The sequence below is a fragment of the Heloderma suspectum genome, chromosome 11, assembly GCF_057233095.1.
Source record: "Heloderma suspectum isolate Gila_16-S chromosome 11, 16-S_ref, whole genome shotgun sequence".
Lineage (NCBI taxonomy): Eukaryota > Metazoa > Chordata > Lepidosauria > Squamata > Helodermatidae > Heloderma > Heloderma suspectum.
The window spans coordinates 13,177,639-13,201,567 of record NC_139468.1 but is presented as its reverse complement, the minus strand read 5'-3'; the positions used below and the strand labels follow the sequence as shown (position 1 = coordinate 13,201,567).

General features: G+C 44.3%; 2 protein-coding genes across 6 annotated transcripts in view; one reads left to right on the top strand and one right to left on the bottom strand.

The window, feature by feature from the left end:
* The window catches only part of CLK3 (CDC like kinase 3), a 30,201-nt gene extending 21,158 nt beyond the window's left edge, over window positions 1–9,043 (bottom strand). For 2 of the 5 annotated variants that reach the window (XM_084816893.1, XM_084816897.1), the window contains exon 1: window positions 8,939–9,043. The gene's annotated coding sequence lies outside the window, so the exon portion shown is untranslated. Of the gene's footprint in view, window positions 1–8,268; window positions 8,339–8,467; window positions 8,859–8,938 lie in introns of those variants that run through there. The other 3 variants (XM_084816896.1, XM_084816895.1, XM_084816894.1) reach the window with 3 other exon arrangements.
* A 2,995-nt stretch (window positions 9,044–12,038) lies between these two features.
* The window catches only part of LOC146337009 (uncharacterized), a 39,335-nt gene continuing 27,444 nt past the window's right edge, over window positions 12,039–23,929 (top strand). Inside the window, exons 1-4 of the mRNA XM_084817858.1 lie at window positions 12,039–13,715; window positions 17,602–17,747; window positions 19,308–19,617; window positions 20,205–20,302. Coding sequence (XP_084673984.1) covers window positions 13,488–13,715; window positions 17,602–17,747; window positions 19,308–19,617; window positions 20,205–20,302 — 782 coding nt within the window. The 5' untranslated portion in view covers window positions 12,039–13,487. The remainder of the gene's footprint in view (window positions 13,716–17,601; window positions 17,748–19,307; window positions 19,618–20,204; window positions 20,303–23,929) is intronic.

The window sequence follows — 23,929 nt, the reverse complement described above, 5'->3', positions numbered from 1 at the left end:
TCAGTAATGGCCACAAAGTTAATAAGCATACTGCACGCCACAGGCACTCTGGGTTAAAGCGACTCCATATTCTAGAAACAAAGGCATATCAATCATTCAATATTCAAGAAGCAGGGGCATATAACAATGATACTACAAATATATATATTCAAGTGTCAGTTGTATATCAAAAGATAAGATCTTATAAGAGGTAAACTAACAGGTAAACACTGAGTTATAATTCTATAATTTACACTCTCAAAAATTTTGATACTGCTTTCCTGGAAGTGTTGGCTCTCCCCGCCCCACTTATTTGGTCACATGTTCTTGGAGGTCTGACATTTCCATGTTCAAAAATCCAGTACTAAAAGGCTAACATACCTTTTATCTTAACAGCTGCAAAAACATAAAGCAGCTATTGTATTACAAACTAGCCATTCTATGAGGGATTTCTTGGAGCCCAGTGCCATAACTGTGCATTCTTTGCTCAGGTCCCTAGTAGGGATGCCTGGATTTTGTGAAATCCATCCCACGTGTTTTGTGGATTGCGCAGGGTCATTCATTCTGTCCTCCATCCACAGAGGGATTCGAATTTTTTTTCGTTATGCGGAAAAATACGCAAATAATTCCAAAAGAGGGTTCACAACAATTTATATAATTTACATTAGTACGTAACATTTAGCATATCGTCCCCCATTCCATTCAACTTTTCCCAGCATATATTTACCAGTCTCAGCAGAAACTTGTGTATTTTCCTAAGAATAAATTAGCTTACATTTTGGGAAAGTTAAAAAAAAGGATCCAAAAGTCTACAGACTTGGCACAGCCTGAGGGGGCTGGTCCACAGCAGATTCCGCAGTTTGGATTCTTAGAAATCTGAGCTCACTTCAGTCTGTCTTGAATTTCTCCAATTTCCTAGTCCCTAGAGATGTAACCAGTGTCAATCCCAAAAGATTTTAAAAACCCTATCTTAATTGTTACAATATATAGCTGATATAAACATGATTTTTTAAAAAGACAACTCAAAGGCCTGGAGATATAAACAGGAAAAAATACAAAAGCTTAGCATTTATTAATAAAAATAAGTGAGCACTTCTTTATCTTAACTACAGCATCAACTTAATGAAGGCATTATGTTGTTAAGTGTCAGTTCATACCAATGGTTTGTTGTTGTTGCCTGGGGTCATTTAGACCAGTAGTCTTTAAACTTTTCAAACCTGGTATCCACCTTTAGCCCAAACATGCACCTGGGAAACCACTTTTTAACCATGTATCTGTATGGTGGTAGTGCTGCTAATGTGACCCAACTTAGGTCAGTCTGGGACCTAATAGGAAGTCCTGATTCACTAGGTGAAAACCAATAACTTAGACCAGGGGTGGACAGAAGGTAGATCTCTAGATGCTTTGAAATTCAACTCCCAACATTCCTGACTCCCATTCCAACTCCCATGCTGGCAGGGACTCATGGGAGTTGAAGCCCAAAACATCTGGAGAAGAAGGACAAAGGAAGGAGTGCTCGGCCCCAACACTTATTTCCAGTTTCATAAATGATTGTTTATGAAGCCTGGAGTGATTGTCCAAACTAGGCCAATGTAGGATAGATAACTGGCAATACACAGACTCTATATGCTCAGCCCCACTTCTGCCACACCCCTTTCATCCTACATCCATATCACACTTCTTCAAACAATTCAGAGGGAAGCAGACATGAAGACATAAGCAAGTGGAGAAACTGGTACATGCTGGTACACTCTGGCCTCCATTTGCATTCACACTCCCTTCCCCTGAAGGGAAGAGGGAGGGAAGGCCAAACTGAACTGTACCAATAATGGGAAAATCTCTCCTCTCATTGACATGCGGTGAACTTGCTTTGACCAACAATGTGGGATAAATTTTATCCCCGGCCCACTTTCCATTGCAGAATTTATACAGACGAAGACCTTCAATATAGCCATTTTGGAGTGACTGTCACCTGCAGGGTAAAAAACAATCCCTACAAAAATTTGGTGGCACCTTGAACACAAATCTATTTTTTAGTCTTTAAAGTGCTACAAGGCTCTTTGTTTTGGGTGAGGTTTTTTTTTTTGCAATGGTTTTCTTTATGTACACAAAAAGTACATGGAGCAAAAAGTGTCCCCCCAAACACACAACTAAATCTTTAGTTAAGGGGGGGGGGGTTGTCTCAGCCAACATAAGATGTTAGCGCAAAACATTTCCAACAAAACTTGATGGAGGGAGCAAGCTATGAGTGCCCATAGAGAGTTTTCTTTCTGAAAAACAAGAGCAGCCCAGCTGCCACCCCAAGAAATCTATTCATTTTTGTTACTGTGGTGCCATTTTGTCCTAGCCAATGTTAACATATCAAAGGGGGGGGGGCATAGCTCAGCAGTAGAGCACATGCTTTGCATGCAGAAGGCCCCAGGTGTAATTCTCAGCATCTCCAGGTAGGGTTGGCAAACTCCTGACTGAAACTCTGGGGAGCCACTGCCACTTAGTGTTGACAATACTGGGCTAGATGGACCAATGATCTGACCCAGTATAAGGCAGCTTCCTTGTTGTCGTTGATCAGTCGTTAAGTCATGTCCGACTCTTCGTGACCCCATGGACCATAGCATGCCAGGCCTTCCTGTCATCCGCTCTCTCCCGGAGTATGCTCAGGTTCATATTCATTGCATCGGTGATGCTATCTCATCCTCTGCCGTCACCTTCTCCTTTTGCCTTCAATCTTTCCCAGCATCAGGGTCTTTTCCAGGGAGTTTCCTCTTCACATTAGGTGGCCAAAATATTTGAGGTTCAGCTTCAGTATCTGTCCTTCCAATGAACAGTCAGGGTTGATTTCCTTTAGGATCGACTGATTTGACCTCCTTGCAGTCCAAGGGACTCGTAAGAGTCTTCTCCAGCACCACAGTTTGAAAAGCATCAATTCTTCGGTGCCCGGCCTTCCTTATAGTCCAGCTCTCACAGCCATACTTTGCTACTGGGAAAACCATAGCTTTGATTAGACGAACCTTTGTCGGCAAGGTGATGTCTCTGCTTCTTACTATGCTGTCTAGGTTTGCCATAGCTTTCCTCCCAAGGAGCAAGCGTCTTTTAATTTCATGGCTACAGTCACCATCTGCGGTGATCTTGGAGCCCAAGAAAATAAAATTTGTCACTGCTTCCATTTCTTCCCCTTCCATATGCCAGGAAGTGATGGGGCTAGATGCCATGATCCTCATTTTTTTTAATGTTGAGTTTCAAACCAGCTTTTGCACTCTCCACTTTCACCCACAACAAGAGGCACTTTAGAGCCTCTTCGCTTTCTGCCATTAGGGTGATATCGTCTGCGTATCTGAGGTTGTTGATAATTCTCCCGGCAATTTTAATTCCAACCTGTGATTCATCCAACCCGGCGTTTCTCATGATGTGCTCTGCATATAAATTAATCTTACTGTTGCTTCTTGGCCCTCGTACAGGTTTCTCAGGAGACAGGTAAGGTGGTCTGGTACTCCCATCTCTTTAAGAATTTGCCAGAGTTTGTTGTGATCCACACAATCAAAGGCTTTAGCGTAGTCAATGAAGCAGAAATAAGACGTTTTTCTGGAATTCTCTTGCTTTCTCCATGATGCAGCGAATGTTGGCGATTTGATCTCTAGTTCCTCTGCCTCTTCGAAACCCAGCTTGTACTTCCGGTAGTTCTCGGTTCACATACTGCTGAAGCCTGGCTTGTAGGATTTTGAGCATAACCTTGCTGGCATGTGAAATGAGTGCAATTGTGCAGTAGTTTGAACACTCTTTGGCGTTGCCCTTCTTTGGAATAGGAATGTAAACTGACCTTTTCCAGTCTTGTGGCCGCTGTTGAGTGTTCCAAATTTGTTGGCATATTGAGTACAGCACTTTAACAGCATCATCTTTTAGGATCTTAAATAGCTCAGCTAGAATACTGTCATCTCCCCTAGCTTTGTTGTTAGTGATGCTTCCTAAGGCCCACTTGACTTCACTCTCTAGGATGTCCAGCTCAAGTTCAGTGACCGCACTATCATGGCTATCACGGACATTAAGATCTTTCCTGTATAGTTCTTCTGTGTATTCTTTCCACCTCTTCTTAATGCCCCATGATACAAGCAGGCAGAATTAAGTGCACTTCTTCTGTAACACATATGGCTTAGTTTTGGGGGCATTTTACTACACTAAGACATATTTGTAGTAAAATACACTAAATACTAATTATGCCAGTTTCTTTGGTTTGTTCCTTGAATGTTAATCAAGTCCTTTTAGTCTACCCAGAGGCAAACTGGAAAGAACACAGTGGTTTAAAGGTAACATGAATGAGCAGCAGTCACCCTCCCTTTGGATCTTTGTCTCTGTTCCTCACTCCTTGCCCCATCCCTGCATTTCTGATGCAATCACAGAGAGTAGAAGGGAGAAAAAGTACTGGGTGGATAGTAGCATCGAGATTTACTAGCAGGACTCTAATTTCACCCACACACACACACTCAATTCATTTATGCCCACCAGTTTGGTAACTGGCAGAACTAGTTGCCAAACACGAATGTAGAGCTTGGGATTCTCTGAGTATCTTTCACCTTGATTTTTTTTCACAAACACACCGCCCAGATTTCAAGTGATCCCATAGAAAAGAAGCAGAGTATGAACAAAATATCAACTCCAGGAGCCTACTGCAAGACAGATGACTCGCACTAAAAAGAGTAACAGTACAAGAAAATATTTTTCAAATAATTTTATAATTTACTTCCCTTTAGAAAAGAAGCAGCTCTATGACATCAAGCTCAATGAGCTAAATTCTCTTGCACATAAGTTTCTATGCAATTGATCTTGAAACTGGAAGTAATACTGTGTGTAAAGAGGTGCTGCAAAAACAAAATTAAGAGCACATCTAGACTAAGGCTAAGCATTAATTTCCAACAAAAATTGATCAATTAATCCACCACAGATATGGATTAAATGGATGAACTGCGAAAGTATATTTAGTGCTGAATTCAGTCATCCACAGAAAAAAGCAGGAATATCTACTTATATAGCAAGGATTATTTCCTTTCTTTGTTGGACAGGAGACCTCTAATGATGCACTGCAAGCATTTTTAAAAGAAAGAAAACACATCACAGGATACATACAAATCCATATGTGTACAGCCCCTACAGTAACTGAAAATATATCAGAGTTAGCTGGGAGAAGTAATAATCTTCACTACGTATCATCAAACATTTCTAATTCCTGTCTTTTAATGGCTAGGAATAGGCTTGTATTTGAGTGTAATGGCTTTGTGACCTGTAGCATGGTGTGTGGGTGGCTTGTGCAAAGAGAAAACTTATTTTTTTTCTATTTCCAAAGCGACTAGCAATATTTACATTAGCAGTAACACTGTTCTCTATAGTTCAGAGTACAACATTTTCCATTCCAACTTCTAGCGCTTCTGTGAAACTCAAGAACATGCATAATTTCACACCAACATAAATTGCTCCAACAACAAATAGCCCTGCAAACATATCCATTCTGTGTCATTTAAAGGAGAACTGCCCAGCTCCAACATTCTATCTGACAATAGCCCCCAGGAAGATAGCAAGGAGGGCATGATGGTAAAAAGTCCTTTCCAGTTTCTCTTCTGCATTTAGTACTCCGATATGTTGCCTCTGAACACAAAGGCTCTAATTTAGCCATGAGAAGTAACCACTTACCTATCTTTAAGAATCTGTCTCTTTTGAAATCCATCTAAGTGGGTAGCAATGAAACAATTAAAAAATACAATGCATAAAAAATACACCTGTTTGCTCAAATCCTACTGCCAACTAATTTCATTAGAGAATTTCTAATTTCACTTTCTAATGTTTAGAGAGAATAATGTCACCTATTATCTATACATATCTTTAAAAAAAACCCAAAAAACTTATATCTAGTGTTTATCCAGTCAACCTGAACGAAAGAATTACTGACTGTGGTTCAAATGAGACCAGAGTAATATAAATGAGAACCTCCATGAATAATGCTTAGCTTTTAATGTAACAATGCCACTGTCTGAACTTCTCTAAAAACATTAAATATTTTCTCCCCTATCCAACCAGGCCCATGACAAGGAAGACCAATTTCTTACTGCTGGAAGGCTTTATGTCTCACAGTCCAGGTACTAAGGGGCCAATATGAAGATTTTTAAAAAACATTAAGGAAATTCTGCTAGAACAAATGCTTATTCTTGGTCTGAAACTTCTTTCCAAATATTAAATTTTCATTGTAGATTAAGGGTGCAATCCTATGCATGTTTAGACAGAGAAAAGGCCTACAACTCCCAGCATTCCCCAGCCAGCAAGGCCTTTTCTCTGTCTAAACATGCATAGGATTGCGCCCTAAAATTAAGAAAATATTGAAGCTTTGACAGAGTACATAAGAGCATTCCAAAATTATTCCAAAGCCATTATATATACACATACACTTTGCTGTTTGGATTCAATGGTAAGAATCCACTAAAGACAACCTATTCAGAGGCCACCTTCTATAGGACATGAATATAACAATGAAACAAAAAAGAAAGCAATCTCTAATATACATAGAACCCATCCTTGTATCTCCCATATAAATCCTAACATGGTAATTAACTTTAAACCTCAACGGTTCCTCCCTCTTTTTTGCATTCTGAGACTCTGAGATCTGCTCTGTTTCACTGCAGTCAGTCAGGAAGTGTTACGCGAAGCTTTAAACATATGTTTAAACCTTTAAACATATTAGTATCATCAATTCGATTTTTTTTTTAAAAAACAAGCTGGTTCAATAAATAACCTTATATTCACCTGACAGGTCTATTTCAGATATCAATCCAGTTTAGGAGAAGGCTACATCTGAAACCAGCTGTTCTCCCCCAAATAAATGACAGAAACAGAACTAGATGAGGGGATTGTCTCATCCACTCTACCCATAACTCCCAGTCTGTTTAACCACTATCTTTAAACAATCATACTGTGTGATATCGCAAGACCCAGCTCAGGAAATTGGGGTCCAGAATAATATTTTTAAAACGCTTATGGTTGCAACCATCAGGCCTCAAATACAAGCTGTTACTTAAGGGAAATCATAGAAGAACTCAACTCTTTCACTGAGGTAGTCAACCTGTGTCTGAATTGTCCTACTCACACAAGTGAATGCTCCTCCGCATTAAAAAAAAAAACTCTGCACACTGAATACTGGGGCAAAGAGGCCTAGCCTTCTGTTGAAAAAGAACTTAGGTCCAAATAGCACTGCCTTTCTGGTGCAATGTCCACAGCTCCAGCTGCCAGGCTTCAATGGATATGGATTCTGGCTTAGTTTTTACTGAAATGTCAACCCCTGTCTGGGCAGCACCATTTTAGATTGCAAGGTGGGGTCTCACAAGATCAAATGTTTCTCCTTACAAAACTAAATTCCTTCCACATAGAAAATTTATGTCAAGGAAAAAACTTCTAGCTTCCCCTTCTCCACAACACCTCAGCATCCAGGGGATTTTCCCCCCTACAAAGCAGCATTCCATCACGTGAGCCCCTGCCTCCCAACTTGCAGCTTGACATAATACAGACCACACAAAGGTTCAGTGGTTATAATATCAGACTATGACTGGGGAGAACCAAGTTCAAATCCCCACTCAGCCATGAGATGGTGACCTTGGCCAATCATCATCTCTCAGCCTAACATACCTCAAAGGGTTGTTGCGAGGATAAAAGGAGACTGAAAACCTTGAGCTCCTTCGAAATGCAATAATTAAATAAATATTAAGACCTACAGTGCGAACTAAGCCATGAGGATAATCAGATTCTAGTTAGTAATTTATCCTCAGGATCTGTATGTTTTCGCAGTGTTGAAATGACTGAGTGAGGGTGGAGATAAAGGTGGCCAATGCATTGCTAACTTTTGCAATAGCCCTCTTACCTACTTTTTAAATTTCTGACAAAAATGTCTAATATCACGCTTCGTCAGAAATCCATGGAATGGGTTACATAAAAGCAAGGCTACGAAGACCAATTAAACTACAGATTACAATAATAAAACACAATGGCTAAAACGCAGCAAGATCTTAGACGCCAGATTTTTAAAAACTCAGCAGGTCTAAAATTAAGTCTGAAAGACCCAGGGTAAAATCCAACGAAAAGTCCTACTTAGAGTAGTCCCATTGAAAGGAATGGGGCCTACATTAGCAATGACTAACTTGGGTCCCATTCAGTTCAACGGGTCTACTCTCCGTGGGGCTTACGCTGGATTTTACCCCCAGACTTTAGGAAAAAAAAATATTTAATCTTCCAAAAGAGCAACAAAATGGGCACAGGACGGACCTGTTCTGGGGGACTATTCCATAACCGGGCGAGCCACCACCGAGAAGATCTTCCCCCTGGCAGCCACCTCCTTTTCGAAAGACAAAGAGGGTGCGGGGGGGAGAGCATCATTTCGCTGAATTTGAGGAGAGGGGAGAGCCAGAGACAGGGCTTGAAATAGAGGAAATAGCACCGCCAACCCAGTGAAGAGCCCCCTTACCTTTCCCCGACCCTTATAAGTCGAGCACTGGTTTAGGCGTCCAGACTTAATACGCCCCCCACCGCAAAGACAGACGTAGCCCTGGTTTGTGGGGGGAGAGAAGGGCCGTAAACAGCCGTTTCCAGAGGCGCTTGGCGCAGCCGACATTCCGCGAGACTTGCCACAGCGTATCGCGACAGCCGCGCGACCCAGCTCGCGGGGGCAGCAGCAACACAGGGCGCGGGGGGGGGGGCGAGAGCGCGGGGGGCGTGGCCATCCCCGTCCTCTTCTGAGGGGGCACAAACCCCGCCCTCCCCCTTCAGGTCGCGGATCCCCTCACAGATTACGAGGCTCGGCCTACTTCGACGAGGCCCGCGCCTGCAGGGCTGAGGCGACTCGCCTTTCCTCCGCTGCCGGGAGCCGTTCCCCGCCCTCCCCTCTGCCCTCCCCTCTGCCCTCCCCACCCAGCGGCGAAGGGGCCCCGTCGCTCACCGCGGTTTCCGGCGGCTCCGCGCCCTCCGACTCCTCTTTTCCTTCTGCGACGGCGACGGCCGAAAACGACACTCGGCGCAGGCGCCCTCCGCAGCTCCCTGCGCTGAGGGGAGCCGACGCGGGCGCCCCCGGCGGGCCAGAGCGGCTGATGCGCTCCGGCCTCCCTTTTTGCCTGACGTAACGCCCGAGGAGCGCGGCCGCTCTACCCGTCCGGCTTTGTGGTGCGGGAGGACTGCGGCAAAGGGAAGGAGGATGGGACGCGGCTGCGGCGACTAAAGGGGACGTGGTCGTAATGAGTGTGTAGGGAGACTTCCGGCTCGCGATTGCTGGGCGAGAGACGGAGAGATGAAAAGACGCAATAAAAGATTGCTGTAAACCGGGCGGGAAGGGGGGGCGCTATGACCCTCTAGGCAGTGTTGGACTGCAAGTCCCATCACTCATGGCTATTTGCGATGCTGGCTAGTCTCCCTGTCCACATTCTCCACCCCATGCCTAATTTTGCACACCTCTCTCCTGTCTCCCCTTACTCGCCTTTTCTCCAAGCTAAACAAGCCCAGCTGCTGTACCCTTCTCTCCTAGGGAAGGAGTTGCTCCAGCCCCTTGGTCATTTGGGGTGCCCTTTTCTGGAAAAATATATTTTATTAGGTGCGGTGACCAGAACTGTACGCAGTATTCCAAGTGTGGTCGCACCACAGATTGGTATAGGGGCAGCATGCAATTGGCAGTTTTATTTTCAATTCCTCTCCTAGTTATGACTAATACTGGGCTGGATGGTCTAACTCAGTAGAAGGCAACTTCATATGTTCAATGCTCCATAAACAGGTGGAAGTTCAGCAGGTGGAGATGCAGCCACGAAAAGGGCTTGGCCTGTTGGATTTCTTGTCGTTAAGTCGTGTCCGACTCTTGGTGACCCCATGGACCATAGCACGCCAGGCCGTCCTGTCCTCCGCTCTCTCCCAGAGTGTGCTCAAGTTCATATCCATTGCATCGGTGATGCTATCTAGCCATCTCATCCTCTGCCGTCCCCTTCTCCTTTTGCCTTCAATCTTTCCCAGCATCAGGGTCTTTTCCAGGGAGTTTCCTCTTCGCATTAGGTGGCCAAAATATTTGACTTCAGCTTCAGTATCTGTCCTTCCAATGAGCACTCAGGGTTGATTTCCTTTCTCTGCCTGTTGGCTTTTAAACACAGAGATAAGTAAGTTGCCAGCTCCCCTGTGTTGCAATACTTTTGAAACAACTTGCACTCAAACAAGTAGAAAACAAAATACATAGGGTTAAAAATTATTTGTGCAGGCATGGGGAGGGAGGAGAAGAGGAGCAGGGCTCCCATGACTGTAATATGAGCGGGGGAGGGCTGTACCAGAAATTCAACCTCTACAGACTATTACGGAGATGTAGCCCTGCTGAATTTCCATCTGTAAGGCAGCCTTTTAAAGGAGTTTCCCCTAGTTTTATGGATTGCTTTCATATTTGTTGTGTTCCCATTTTAATCCCAATTTCTTATTTTGTAGGCAGCCTCATGAGGCCCTGAAAGGCAGGATGAAAATAATAATTAAATAAACATAATAAATAAACTATACACGTGATATAGGAGATCCATGATTGGATCCCAGAGGGGCAATCCAGTGCACTATTATCTATTTAAGTATTTATTACATTTCTATGCCGCCCAATAGCCAAAGCTCTCCTAGGAGTAAGTCTCATGAATGTCCCAACTGAACGTGCATAAGATCATGCTGCATGTCTGTGTAACACCTCTCCCATTTATTTATTTATTTATTACATTTCTAAATGGCCCTACAGCCAAAGCTCGCTGGGCAGTTTACAAAAGTTAAAACATTCAGATACAATATACAAAGTTTAAAAGCCATTTACATAAAAGCACACAAACAATATGCACAAACATAGAACTAAAAACAATTTGAATTAAAACCAATTGAACAAAAAATCCAACAATAAAAACGACACAGCTTAAAACCAGTATACAAGAGTCAGCAAAAGAAGCAAGAGTTCTAAAAAGGGAGGGCCTACCAGAATAACACAAGTCCTTAATTCCTGCTTTAAAAACTTCAAAGAGACGCATTTCAACCAGCTCATTCCACAACTAAGGGGTGGCAAAGGAAAAGGTATTTTTTTTATGACTATGGCAACCTGCAAGCTAAGGCTTTTTCCACCTAGTCCAGCAACATCCCTTTACTCTTCTCCCTGCCCCACCCTTTTTGTGTCACATCCAGCCTGAGGAAGAGTTCTGATGAACTCAAAAGCTTGCTCACTTCCTTGTTCCTTCCTTGCCTTTTTAGTTGCTGCTAGTAAAGGTAGTACCATGCAGTGACTTAAATATTTTTTCCTAGTGGGCCAACACAGCCACCTACTGATTAACCTCTTTCAACCAGAGGGCCAAATTCAGTATCAAATAAGCGGGGGGGGGGGGTCAAAAACACCCATATACATTAGCTTCAAGCTCTTACTGGCAGTAATTAAGCCTTAGGAGAGGCACGTATAAGACCAACTCTGGCCTGCTTCCACTGGCTGCTGATAAGCTTCGGAACTCAATTCAAGGTGCTGGTTTTAACCTCTAAAGCCCTACACGGCTTGGGACTACAATACCTGAGGGCACGCCTCTCCCGAAATGAACCTACCCATAAGCTATGTTCAGCATCTAAGGTCCTCCTCAGAGTACTTTCTCCAAGGGAAGCTTGCAAGGCGGCAACAAGGGAGAGGGCCTTCTCAGAGGTGGACCCCACCTGTGGAACAAGCTTCCCAATGAGGCCCGGCCGGTGCCAACATTGTTATCTTTTCGGCACCAGGTTAAGACCTCTCTCTTTTCCCAGGCATTTGGCAGCACATGATGAGTTTTCATCAGTTCTGGATGTGTCTTTAGTTATGACTGACTGTTCAAAGTTGTTTTGAGTGATCTGTTTGTGTGCTTTTATGTGAATGGCCTTTTAAATTTTTTATATTGTATTTAATGTTTTAACTTTTGTGAAACACCCAGAGAGCTTTGGCTATGCCCCTCCCCGCTGCCATATAGAAATATAATAATAATAATTTTCAACCTTTAGGATTGGGTAGGGGGACAGAACCGTGCAAGAGACAGGAAACCACCCCAAAATTGGTGGTTGGGGGAAACGGGGGCATAGCCACCTGGGGAACCTCACCTAGGGGACTGAATTGGGACCCAACGTGGGTCAATACCCCTGCTTTAATAGATCAACACAGCTACAGGCTATTGAAGTACACAAGAGCATAGTTATTTTCATCTACAAAACACTGGAAACTCAGGTGGTTCTATTGGGCCCAGAAAAGCCTGCACTTTCTGCTGCCTCCTTTCCTCCTTCCTGTGGCTACCCTTCCCTATTTGACAGGTGATCCTGTTTCACAATGGCCAATTTATTGAGAGTCAGGAAGAAAGCACCAAGAGACTTGTTGCCGCCACAGTTTCCATAGCAGCAGCTCCCCTTTGTTCCTTGGCATGGGGAACGTTGGTGCATACAGAAGCGAATAGAACCAATTTGGAAGGTGCTGTCTCTCTCATTTTCTCCCTCTCTCTGTGCCTTTGGGATCCACAGTTACGGCACAGTTTCTCAGGAGGTAAGTCTGGACTATACCCAGAGTTCTAGACACATTATTGGAGGTGACTTCCCCTTTAGCATGTCGCTTGGCTCACTTGCTCAAAGCAGCTGACATCTGAAGTCCTTTACGCTCCGGCATATCTGCTCTCTGTTGTGGAACCCTGTAGAAATCTCTCAATGGGCCATAGAAAGGCTGGTGGTGAGAGGATGGCACTGTCTTTGGAAAGAAAGTTGCAGTTTATTAGATATAAGTGGATGCTCTCTCACTGTTATTCCGACATTCTGCTGTTCCTGGAATTCCAGCTGCAATTTCAGATTTCGAGATGCTCGCAATGGCTTTTGCGCATGCTCCCTCACACTCATTTCAAAAACAAAAAAATCTCCATTGTTTCTGCTCTTATGGGATTTTTTAAAAAGAATGTGGATGGGGGCAATAAACAAAACAATCATTCATTGTTCTTTGAAGTATTTTAAAAATTACTGTGAAAACCACCCTTGTCCATTGTGCAATGGCGCCAAAAAACAAAAAAGTACCATTTGCAATAAAATTGTGACATTTTTTAAATTTATTTTGGGCAAAACAGAACCTCAAATTCCAGGGTAGAATCCATCAGAGGCGGATTCTATAAACGTCTTATGGGGACTGTCTTGAGTGCACTTTAAACTTTACCACTACACCGGTTCTGATACCACTGGGGGACAAAAAGTCATATGGATGTCCTCAGGGCCATGAGATCATGGAATGCTTTATAAACTGGGAGGAACACATGTTTATAAGATCTCCTCTTCTGATCCCTCTGCTTTTTGCTCTTCTTGGTGATAGGTCCCTCAGATTCAACACCATTCCTGGATTCTGCTGGTGGTTCTCTCTGCTGCTAAGCTGATTCTGTAAAGATTCCAATTTTGGATCATGGGTCAAACTGTACCTGACAGGCAATAGACGACAAGACTTGATTTGTAACAGTTCAGCTCCCTAAATGTTACTCCAGAAGTGGGGTGGATGTACAGGGTTGCCTTCCCGGTACAGAGCTGGCAGTCTATGTTTCCAACATGGCTCTGTGGAAATGGAGGCTTCAGGTCTGCCCAGCAAGGGTGCAGAAAGTTCTAGGAAAAACCTGGTGGCATCTCAATCCTTTTCTGCTGCAGAGCTGCAGAGGAGCAGCACAAACAGGACTCATTCTGCAAAAGTTCTCTTCCCAGCAAAGGTAAGAGAGCACGTTTTCTGCTGGGACTTGCCCCTTCAGGTTTGAGTATTTATTTAAATCAGCCTTCCCCAACCTGGTGCCCTCCAGATGTGTTGGACTACATGACCTGGTTCGTATGTAATGACAACCCACAGTATGGGTTGAATCATGGGTGGTTGTTGAATCATGGGTCAATGCTATGTGTGAACCCTGCACTATGGTTTATCTATGGGTTGTTAACTATAAATAACCCAGCATTCACAACCCGACAACAAACCATGGGTTCTTTTCCTAGGTCGTTCATGGTTAACAACTCATAGTCAAACTAAAGTGCAGGGCTCACACCTAATGTCAACCCACGATTCAATCCATACTCTGGGTTGTTGTTATGTGTGAACCAGGCCTAATTCCCATCCAGTGGCTCAGTGGAGCCAGGGCTCACATGTTCAAAGTACCAGGACTTTTTGATTAGCAGGGATGGTGACATCATCAGTGTGGTGTAGTGGTGAGAGGGTTGGACTGGGAGCCAGGAGATCCGGGTTCTAGGCCCCACTCAGCCATGGAAGCTCAGTGGGTGACTTTGGGCCAGTCAGAGACTCTCAGCCCAACCTACCTTACAGGGCTGTTGTTGTGAGGATAAAATGAAGAGGAGGAGGAGAACATAAACCACGTTGGGTTCCTTGTGAGAGGAAAAAGGCGGATATAAATTAAATAAATAAATAATCATCTGCCAGCCCCCTAAGGCTTCCCTGTTTCCTCTGAGATTAGCAGCTGCAGCCCTCAGTAGCTGGGGGAAATAGATTTGCCATATATTATATGAAAGATAGACTAACAACAGTGTGATTTGAAAATATAGTTAGAGCGGAACATCTCAGCTTCTGCCCTCATCAGTAGCTGTGATGTTAAATGGATACAAAGAGTGACTGCCACTCTTGGTGTAGAATCCAATAAAGTGCTACTTAGAGTAGACCCATTGAAATAAATGGGATTAAGTTAGTCATGACTAGCTGAAGTCCCATTCATTTCGATGGGTCTACTGTAAGTAAGACTTTAGTTGGATTCTACCCTCGGTATCCATCTAACATCACCGCTACTGATGAGGACGTAAGTGGAAACGTTTAGCTCTAAATATATTTTGAAATTACTCTGTTGCAAGTCTTTCTAATATATTTTAACTTCAGACTGACAGCATCCACAGTGGATTCAGTGTCTCCTGGTTGTTTTGCTGTTGTGCCGCTCTACACCCCCCTCTCTCCCCTTCCCCCCCCCCCGCCCCTATATATGCAATATAAAAAAACAAAAGAAAGGGTGGGGGGACATTAACAAAAGAAAACAAAGGTAAAAAGGAAAGAACATGACATAAAAGCATATCCATTCACAATAACTGTTCACAGCACCATTAATAAAAAGGAAAGAAAGAAAACAGTTTCGACGCTTCCATTTCTAGTGTATGCATTAATATAAGCACTCCGTATATCGAAATAAGTATCCAAATGAAATTGACCACTGTAGGATATATGCTGAAATGTAGCAAGAGCAGTAAGATCTTCAGAGGATTGAATGATAGGTGGTGAGTCTCTTTGCAACTGTAAGGGCTCTCAAAGACCATTTTTGCTGTCCATCTGTTAATCCTTTATAATCCTAATTATAAAGGAATATAATTTAAAAGCGCATGAAAATCCTCAATGATCATAGATTTCCGAAGAACCAAATTTATGCAGTCAGTGACTTCCAGCCAGAAACAAGCAACCCCAGGGCATGCCTACATCTTACATGTCAATGAGGCATTGTCCACATGACATCCACCATCATCTAGCAAAGCAACAATATATTTTTGTGACCTATCCCTGTTTTAATGCAAAGTATTTTGGGGTGGGTTAGTCTTGAACCGGCAATTAAGATCCATTAGCTTTACCAAAAACCTGCTCCTGGTGGAAATGAAAGCCAATAGGACTGTTTTTTAAAACTTTCAGATAAAATGTTGCTCCCTGGTGCTGGGAAAAGCGCCTGGAAAATGTGTGTGTTTGCTTGCATGTCCATATATATAACACAAACGCACTGCTAGACAGATATGGATCAACACCGCTGCCTGCAGTTTTGGACTTTCCTTGTGGTCATGGCTATGGGGAATGTCGCGATGAACGCCTGCACTTTAACATTTACCACGACGCCATTGTTCCCATCATCCTCAGCCTGCATGGCCAATGATATGAGTTGTAGTCCAACGTGTCTGGGAGGCTACTGTAAAGCCTTTTCCCCCAACTCTTCAGACCAAAAAGGCTTCTTGGATTTAGGTGCTTTGTAAAGACTTTTCTGTTCCAACAGTCATTTAGCGTGTGTGTGATTTAAAAACGGTTGTTTGGTTTTAAAGGTTTTTAATTCTCTGCTGCTTTTTAAATGTTGAAATTGTACTAAATCCTTATGCTGTGGATTGTTATATCATAGACTGTGAAATGGAAAAATGCCACTTGCATTGTTAGCATGGGAATGTGTTGCTGAAGTGCCAAGACTCACATAGGAAAAAGGAAACAGTGATTGAATTAGTGCTAGAGGACGGTGGCTGATTAACTTACCGCCCATGAGTTACAATGCCTAGCAGGGCCCTCGTCTCTGGAAACCGGAAAACTTCCTCTGAGGGAAGTTTGTAGCCCCTTGACTCAGTGCTGCACCAAATACTGGCCAAAGCCAGTATTTGGACTCGATAGCTGAGGTTGTACTCGATGGCCTTGTAGGCCCCTTCCAACCCTACTATTCTATGATTCTATGAAAACGTACGTCGTGTGCCTTGTTTACTTGTTTGTATAAATACCAAAGTCCAACTATTGTTCTGGGTCCAGTCTCAAGGGGCCACGCTGGCAACTCTCGACTGCACCACACCTTGGTGTTCTGGTAATAAACATTTGCTCAAACAAAACGTCGGTGTCTGTGCTCTGGCTGTGCCCAGCAGAAGGGTAAAATCCTGCAACAATTGTTTATTTACTTATTTATTTGAATAAATAAATGTATTTATTACATTTCTATGTTGCCCAATAGCCAAAGCTTTCTGGGCAGTTCACAACAATGAAAACCACAAAATGCAGCATGAGATACATTATAAAAATGTAAAAGTTTAAAACTACAGTATGAAATAAAAATTAAAACCAAAATAAAACCTAGCAGGAATGCAGAGATTTAAAATACAATAACTGTATCACTGTTCCGTGATCAGGTTATAGACTGTTTTTGTTTAATGCTTTCAGCTTTATGTACCACTTTGTACATAAAAGAGATCTTGGGGTTGTGGTGGACAGGTCGATGGAAGTGTCAACCCAATGTGTGGCGGCTGTGAAAAAGGCAAATTCCATGTTAGGCATAATTAGAAAAGGAGCTGAAAATAAAACTGCCACGATCATACTGCCCTTATACAAATGTCTGGTGCGACCACACATAGAATATTGGTCACCACATCTGAAAAAAGATACTGTAGAGTTGGAAAAAGTGCCAAAAAGGGCAACTGACAGCGCAATCCTGCGCATGCTCAGACGGAAAAAAGTCCTACAACTCCCAGCATTCCCCAGCCATTGTGTCTAAACAGAATGGGCATTCCTGGGTTGTTTGAGCAACCAGATGCAATGTAGCAGTGGTGAGCATATGGTAGGTTATATGCTCGCTCACTACCATGCAGCCCTGACAACCGATGGTTTAAACAACTCACGTGTTGTTATGTGTGAACTGGGCCAGTGTGTGCACTTTCATAAAGGCCCATAGGACAGACCACGACTCCTTAAAATTCAGTAGAAAACCCATTTTCTGACATTCGCCTTTGGGAATCTTCTATGCAAGATCTGATACTCATCTCCCTCCCTCCCTCCCTCTTTCTTTCCTTCTTTCTTTGTTCCTTTCTTTTCCTTCCTTTTCTCTGGATCAGTTAGCTGTCAAAGGAACGCCAGCATCCCTGGATCTCAGCAGCACAAGAAGCCCACTGAGTGGATACAGTAGGGAATTCCTTTGCCCCAGGCATCCTCCACGAGCCAAGTCCATGAGCCCACAGAGAGGAACCCACTCCAACGGCATGTAAGTTTGGCTTACTGCTTAGGCATGGGATGGGAAACCTTTAGAGCAGAATCCAATGTGAGTCTACTCAGAAGTAAGCCTCACTGAATTCAAGGGGACTTACTCCTGGCTAGGTGCAGCATAGCTGTGAAAACAGTCCAGAAACTTCAGCTGGTCCAAAATAGAGCAGAGAGATTGTTCAGGGGGACTGGCCAACGTGATCATATTATGCCAGTACTTTTCCAACTGCACTGGCTGCCAGTCCATGTCTGGGCCTGATTCAAAATGCTGGTATTAATATTCAAAGCCCTAAAAAGCTTGGGGCCAGGTTAACTGAAGGAGCATCTTCTCCCATATATGGCTGGACCCTAAGATCATCTTCAGCAGTCCTCTTCCAGGAGGCCTAGCCAAAGGAAGTGAGATGGGTGGCTACCAAGAACAGGGCCTTGTCTACTGTGGCACCCCAGTTACGGAATGAGCTTCCCAGAATGGCTTGCCTGACACCTACATTGTGCTCTTTCTGGTGCCAGGTGAAGATCTCTTTATTTTCCCAGGTATTTCAACCTTTTAGTGTTTTAGTTCTGTTCCTTTAAATCTGTTATTGTATTTTACATCTCTGCATTGCTGCTAGGTTTTACTTTTACACTGTAGTTTTCAACTTTTAAGTGTTATATTGCATTTTATGCTTTATTTTGTGGTTTTAATTGTTGTGAACCGCTCAGAGAACTTCAGCTATTGAGCAGTATAGAAATGTAATGAATAAATACATCAATAAATGGTAGCCAAGTGGAACATTCCTATCGGGTCGGGGAGAGAGATTCTATGCCAGAGGGACCAGCAGAACCCAAATTCTGCCATGCTCACACTGGTGGGAGGCAGACGGAGGGGAAATTTGTATGTCAGCTCTATGCCCCCATTCCGAGGTGGTGTTGAGGGAAGGAGGGCTTTAGATATGGTGGATCCAAAGCATCCCCCAGTCCGCCTCAGCACTCCGCCATTTTGCTCTTACTGCCCTCAAACGCCAGCGGCAGCATGGCACAGGTGGCAGAGGTTTTCATTCTCACAAGGAGGAGGCTTTTAAATTAAAACAAGTCTGGCTTGCTGCATAGCAAAGTGCTGCCCTTCAGTACCATCTTTACTTGGGTTCAAAAGATGGTTTTTGCATTTTGGAGCCTTGGACTTGCGTTCTTGGGCACGTTACTTTTCTTTTAGCCTCACCAGTTTGTCTTCTGGGAAACCAGCCATGTCTGCTGTGGCAGCCATTTTGTGAGAGTGCCTATGACACTCTCTCCAAATCCCAACATTCCAAAAAGGTTGGGAACCCCACTGTCTCTGAATGCAAGGGACAAGACCTTTGTGAGTAGACTGCGATGGAACGTGGGATCCATCTTTGTCTCCCACAAGGGCATTCTGCTCATAATCTCCCAAAGGTTGCAAAGCCATCTAGTGGATGTGTAACTGTGCAATTTAATTTTGTGACACTTTTGACAGTGAACCTCCTGTAAGGCAACATCGAGGTTCTGTCTTCAAAATCCTATTTTTTTTTTAGAATGCGAAGCATTATGTCCTTATCCTTGGCAGGGGTTTAACAAATGGTACGGAATATGACGGACAACATCCCAACAGCTCAGCCATCAGAAGGAGGCATTCTTTATCTCGCCTCCCAAACTATGCTGCAAGAGAGTATAGCACCGTGCGCCCATTGGCTGGAAGGGTGTGGAGTGGCTCAGCAGTGGACCTGCGAGCATCCTTACCGGAAGAGATACAGAGGAAGTCTGAACTAGGAGAAGCGAGTTGTGTGTCTCGAGGACAATCTAAAGAGCACAGAGAGCGGAATCTGGAGTTGGAACTCAACATGATGCAGTTTGAGCTGTTCTCCCTTAAACAGAAGGTAATGTGGAACAGGGCCAGCGTCAGGGGTAGGCATGGTCAGACGCCTGCCAAGGGCCCACACCCCAGCAGGGGCCTGCTGACAAGAGCCCCCTGGACTTGCTTCGCCATTGCAACCTGCTTGCTCACCTGCCTCTCGCTCTGGCCCAGACAATGGAGGTGGTGAGAAGCATGAGCAGGAGATGCCACGGCCTCCTTGCACAATGGTTCCCTGCCTGTCAAGCAAGCACGTGGCGGCAACGATGAGAAAGAGGAGAAGGAGCATGAGCACCTGGTGACAATGGTGGGGAGAAGGTAGACTCCCTAAGGAAGGGGGCCCAGTGAGGGTCTGTTTCCCAAGGGCCCCCCAAAGCCTGCAGCCGCCACTGACACGGAACCTCCTTAAGACCTGTGGACTGTAGTGTTCTGATTGCTGCCAGAGCGCCACTCTTGAGTATCTGGAGCAGCAGTTATGCCCTGTTCCTCAGAGGGACAAATCTGTTCTCGCTCCTGGGGAACACAACGGGACACCTCCTCCGTTTTATGCTCGTTGGAGTTAGTTCGCAGTTTGCTTCCAAAACTTCCTCTGATCCTTTTTCTTTCCTACAGCAGATAGAGAGCTCTTTTGCTCATCTAGAAAAGGAAAAGAAATGGCTGGAGACGAATCGCTTGGAAGAGAGGAAGCAGACAGGGGACCTAGATGATAAGTAAGTAAGAGCAGAGCCGGGCAGCCTGGGGAGCCCCGTTCATGGAATGCCCCCACAAGGCGGCTCACTGGACACCCACATCGTTATCTTTTTGATGCCAAGCAAAACACTTTCTTTTCTCCCAGGCATTTTAGAGACTTTGTGTTTAGATTTTTATGGCTGCTCTTATATATCTTTATATTTATCTATTCCTGTGGTGTTTATCATATTCTATTGTGGGTTTTTCTGTGGGCTGGTTCAAACATAACAACAACAACCCAGAGTATGGGTTGAGTATTGGTTGCCATTGAGTCATGGGTTGTTGTTGAATCATGGGTTGTTGTTGTGTGCAAACCTTGCACTATGGATTAACTATGGGTTGTTAACCTCATACAACCCAGGAAAAGAACCCATGGTTTGTTTTTGGGTGGTGAATTCTGGGTTGTTCGTGGTTAACAACCCATAGTTAAACCATAGTTCAGGGTTTGCATGTAATGACTACCCACGATTCAACAACAACCCATGCTCAACCCGTACTCTGGGTTGTCGTTACATGTGAACCAGGTCAATATGCGTATTGTATTTCATTCTTTGAAGTGTTCGTAATCTGCCCAGAGAATGCTTGTTATTGGGAGGATTAAAATATAATAAATAAATAAATACATGAATACATGAAAAAAGCACTCTGCTAGTTTTGGTCAAGACACCCTCAATGGGTCCTGTCCCTCAGTGAGTCCACCTTCTCACCACCATTGTCACCAACTTCTATTGCTCCTCCCCCTCTTTCTCATCATTGCTACCACAGAGATTCAGGGAGCAAGGAGGCCGTGGCATCTCCTGCTCCTCCCTCTCACCACCACCATCATCTGGGCCACTATGAGAAGCAGGTGAACAAGCAGGTTGCCAGGGTGAGGAGGAGGAGCAAGTCCAGGGGGCTCTTGTCAGTGGGCCCCTGCTGGGGTGTGGGCCCTTGGCAGGTGCCCGACCATGGCTGTGCTTGATGCCAGCCCCTGATAGATTATTTCCAAGGGAATAAAAGTTCCCAGGGCATGGCATCAAGGCTAATGACAGAGCAACCTTGCTGAAGCTAAGCTTGCCTGGATCCAGTCAATGTCTGGATAGGAGACTACCTGCAAGCCCCGTGTCTATAACTATGATTTCCATGGAAGAAAGACAGGATATAAATAAATGCATTCATACAAATACATTTAAGGGAAGGACTGTGGCTCAGTGGTAGAGCCCCTGCTTTGCATGCAGAAGGTCCCAGGTTCGATCCCCGGCATCTCCAGTTAGGGCTGGAAAAAACCCTGCCTGAAACCCTGGAGAGCCGCTGCTGCCAGTCAGTGTCGACAATACTGGGCTAGATGGGCCAAGGGTCTGGCTCAATCTAAGGCAGCTTCCTATGTTCCCACATTTGAGTTGGAAAGATTCAAGGAAGGATTACTCTGGATGATTGTAAGGGCCTGATAGCTTCCAACTGAGAAGACTGGCCTGTCTGGCAGTTTGGATGGTGCTTTCAAGCAAGTTGATCTTTGTGTCATTAGGAAGTCCAGTCTTGATTTTGACAAATGAGCATAAATGAACAATACCTTGTATGGGCAGATGCCAGACTTGTGCGATTGGCCTCGTTGGGGATTTTTGCTAGAACTTTGAGGTCTACCAACTGGAGCCAGCCGCACAAAATAGTGGTGGAGGGCAGTCAGCCGTGGTGCAGTTAGGTATTTTTAGATTCAGGGCTTACTGGTATTATGTGGGGGAGGGTTAGGAAGAAACAGGAAGCTCCAACAGAGTTCAGTGGGACTTACTCCCATGTAAGCATGCAGTAAAGGTGTGAAGGTTTGAGGCCTACAGAGGCAAAGGGAAAAAACATCAGGTTTAGAGGCCTGGGTTTTTCTGTTGGCAGGGGCTATCCCTGAAAGGAGTCATTTCGTTTCCCCAGTTAAGTTTCATTTCTTCAGGTGTGAAGCAGTTCTTTCATTTTTGAGGGAGGAGGGTATAAAAAGACAGTCAGTCAGACTAGAGCAGTAAGGGCAGAGTCAGGGAGACCAGAGCCTGAAGAGGGAGCAGGAAGAAGCAGCCTGGAAAAGTCTACATACAGCTAGGGTAAAGGAACTTGCATTTTGCAACTTTTATTTTCTCTTAAGGCCTTTCGTATCACTCAGCTCTATTGCGTAAATACCTTTAGCTGTGATTTGCTTGCTTTAATTTACCAGTAAACTGTTGTGGTTAAACCCAGTGTCTAGAGTGTCAATAACCTCACGCCTAAACCCCACGTTACTGGAAAGGGGAAGGCAAGAGAAGGAAGGCAAGAGATCTTTAAGTAGTTGCTCAGGGGGTCCACATCATAAGGGGAACCCTGACAAGGGGATTGTCCTTCTGCATTCTGTGGAGGACAAACAGGCTAGCCTCTACACAAAAGAATAAATGGACACTGGACATCAGGAATGGCAGTGTTTAGAAACCAGGGGAGGAACATTTCAACCTCCCTGGATGCATTGACTTGGTCCGCACCATTATGCTGGGGGAATAAGCCATGGAACCCATTCTGGGGTAGCTTGTTAACTGCAGCAACAAGCCACCCTCACTGGCTTCATAGAATCATAGAATAGTAGGGTTGGAAGGGGCCTATAAGACCATTGAGTCCAACCCCACAACACACAACTTCGCACAACACAGCAAGCTGCGCTGGCAAAGGTAATTATGCAAACCCCCCTGGCATGCAATGGCACACGCAGCAAGCCACTGTGGCTTCTTTTCCCCCACTGTGATCATGGGAACCGGGACTCTGTCAATGGCCATTCCTGAACAAAGGAATTTCAGAGTCAGATATGAACAAGAAATGTCTGAAGTACAGTTCATCAAGAGATTCTACTCTGTTGCGTGTGGTTTGAATAAGGACAAAGGCTGTTTTTTTTTTTTTTTTTTTAATTATTTGGCTCACCATTGCAATGATGTCTGTGTTATCACCCAACAGGCTTTTGTGAATGACAGCCATTCAGGTAATCATCCCTGTCCGTATTTTTTTAATCTCAGTTTTCTCTGACAACAAGGTTTGCATTTCCTGGCCCTCAATATGTGTTTATAAATCTGCCAGTGTGCGGTTAACACTTCTTGCATCTGATGAAGTGAACAGTGTCCACGAAAGCTTATGCCAAAATAAACGTGTTAAGTATTTAAGGTGCCGCAAGACTCTTTGTGGTTTTTCCTGCAATAGACTAAAGTGCTGCCATTCTGGAAAGCCTTAGTGGTGTAACTATCAGGAAATCTCAACTGAATTTTGTTACTGTGGCACAGAGAGCAGAAAAGAGCCCTTTTAACACTGAATGTATTGTTATGGCTGCTGGCCATTCCTTTTGTTAAGCAGATTCCTGGATAATTGGCCCAGGATGGTTGGTAGATATTTCCTGAATAGGAGTGAATAGTTAGGAAATTGTTGGAGATTTCTCTCTCTTGAGCGTTTGCAAGGGAGAGTAAACAGAGCTTGGAAAGTGACACTGCTCCCATCAAAAAAGGAAACGGGGAGGCTGATGTAAGGTGTACGTCTTAAAGAACAAGAGTGAGAATTTGGGGGACAGCATTTTGGGGTGTAGAGTGCAGTGGAGGCTGGTGGCTTCGATGTCCGCGGGGCAGTGAATCCACTCCGGGTTT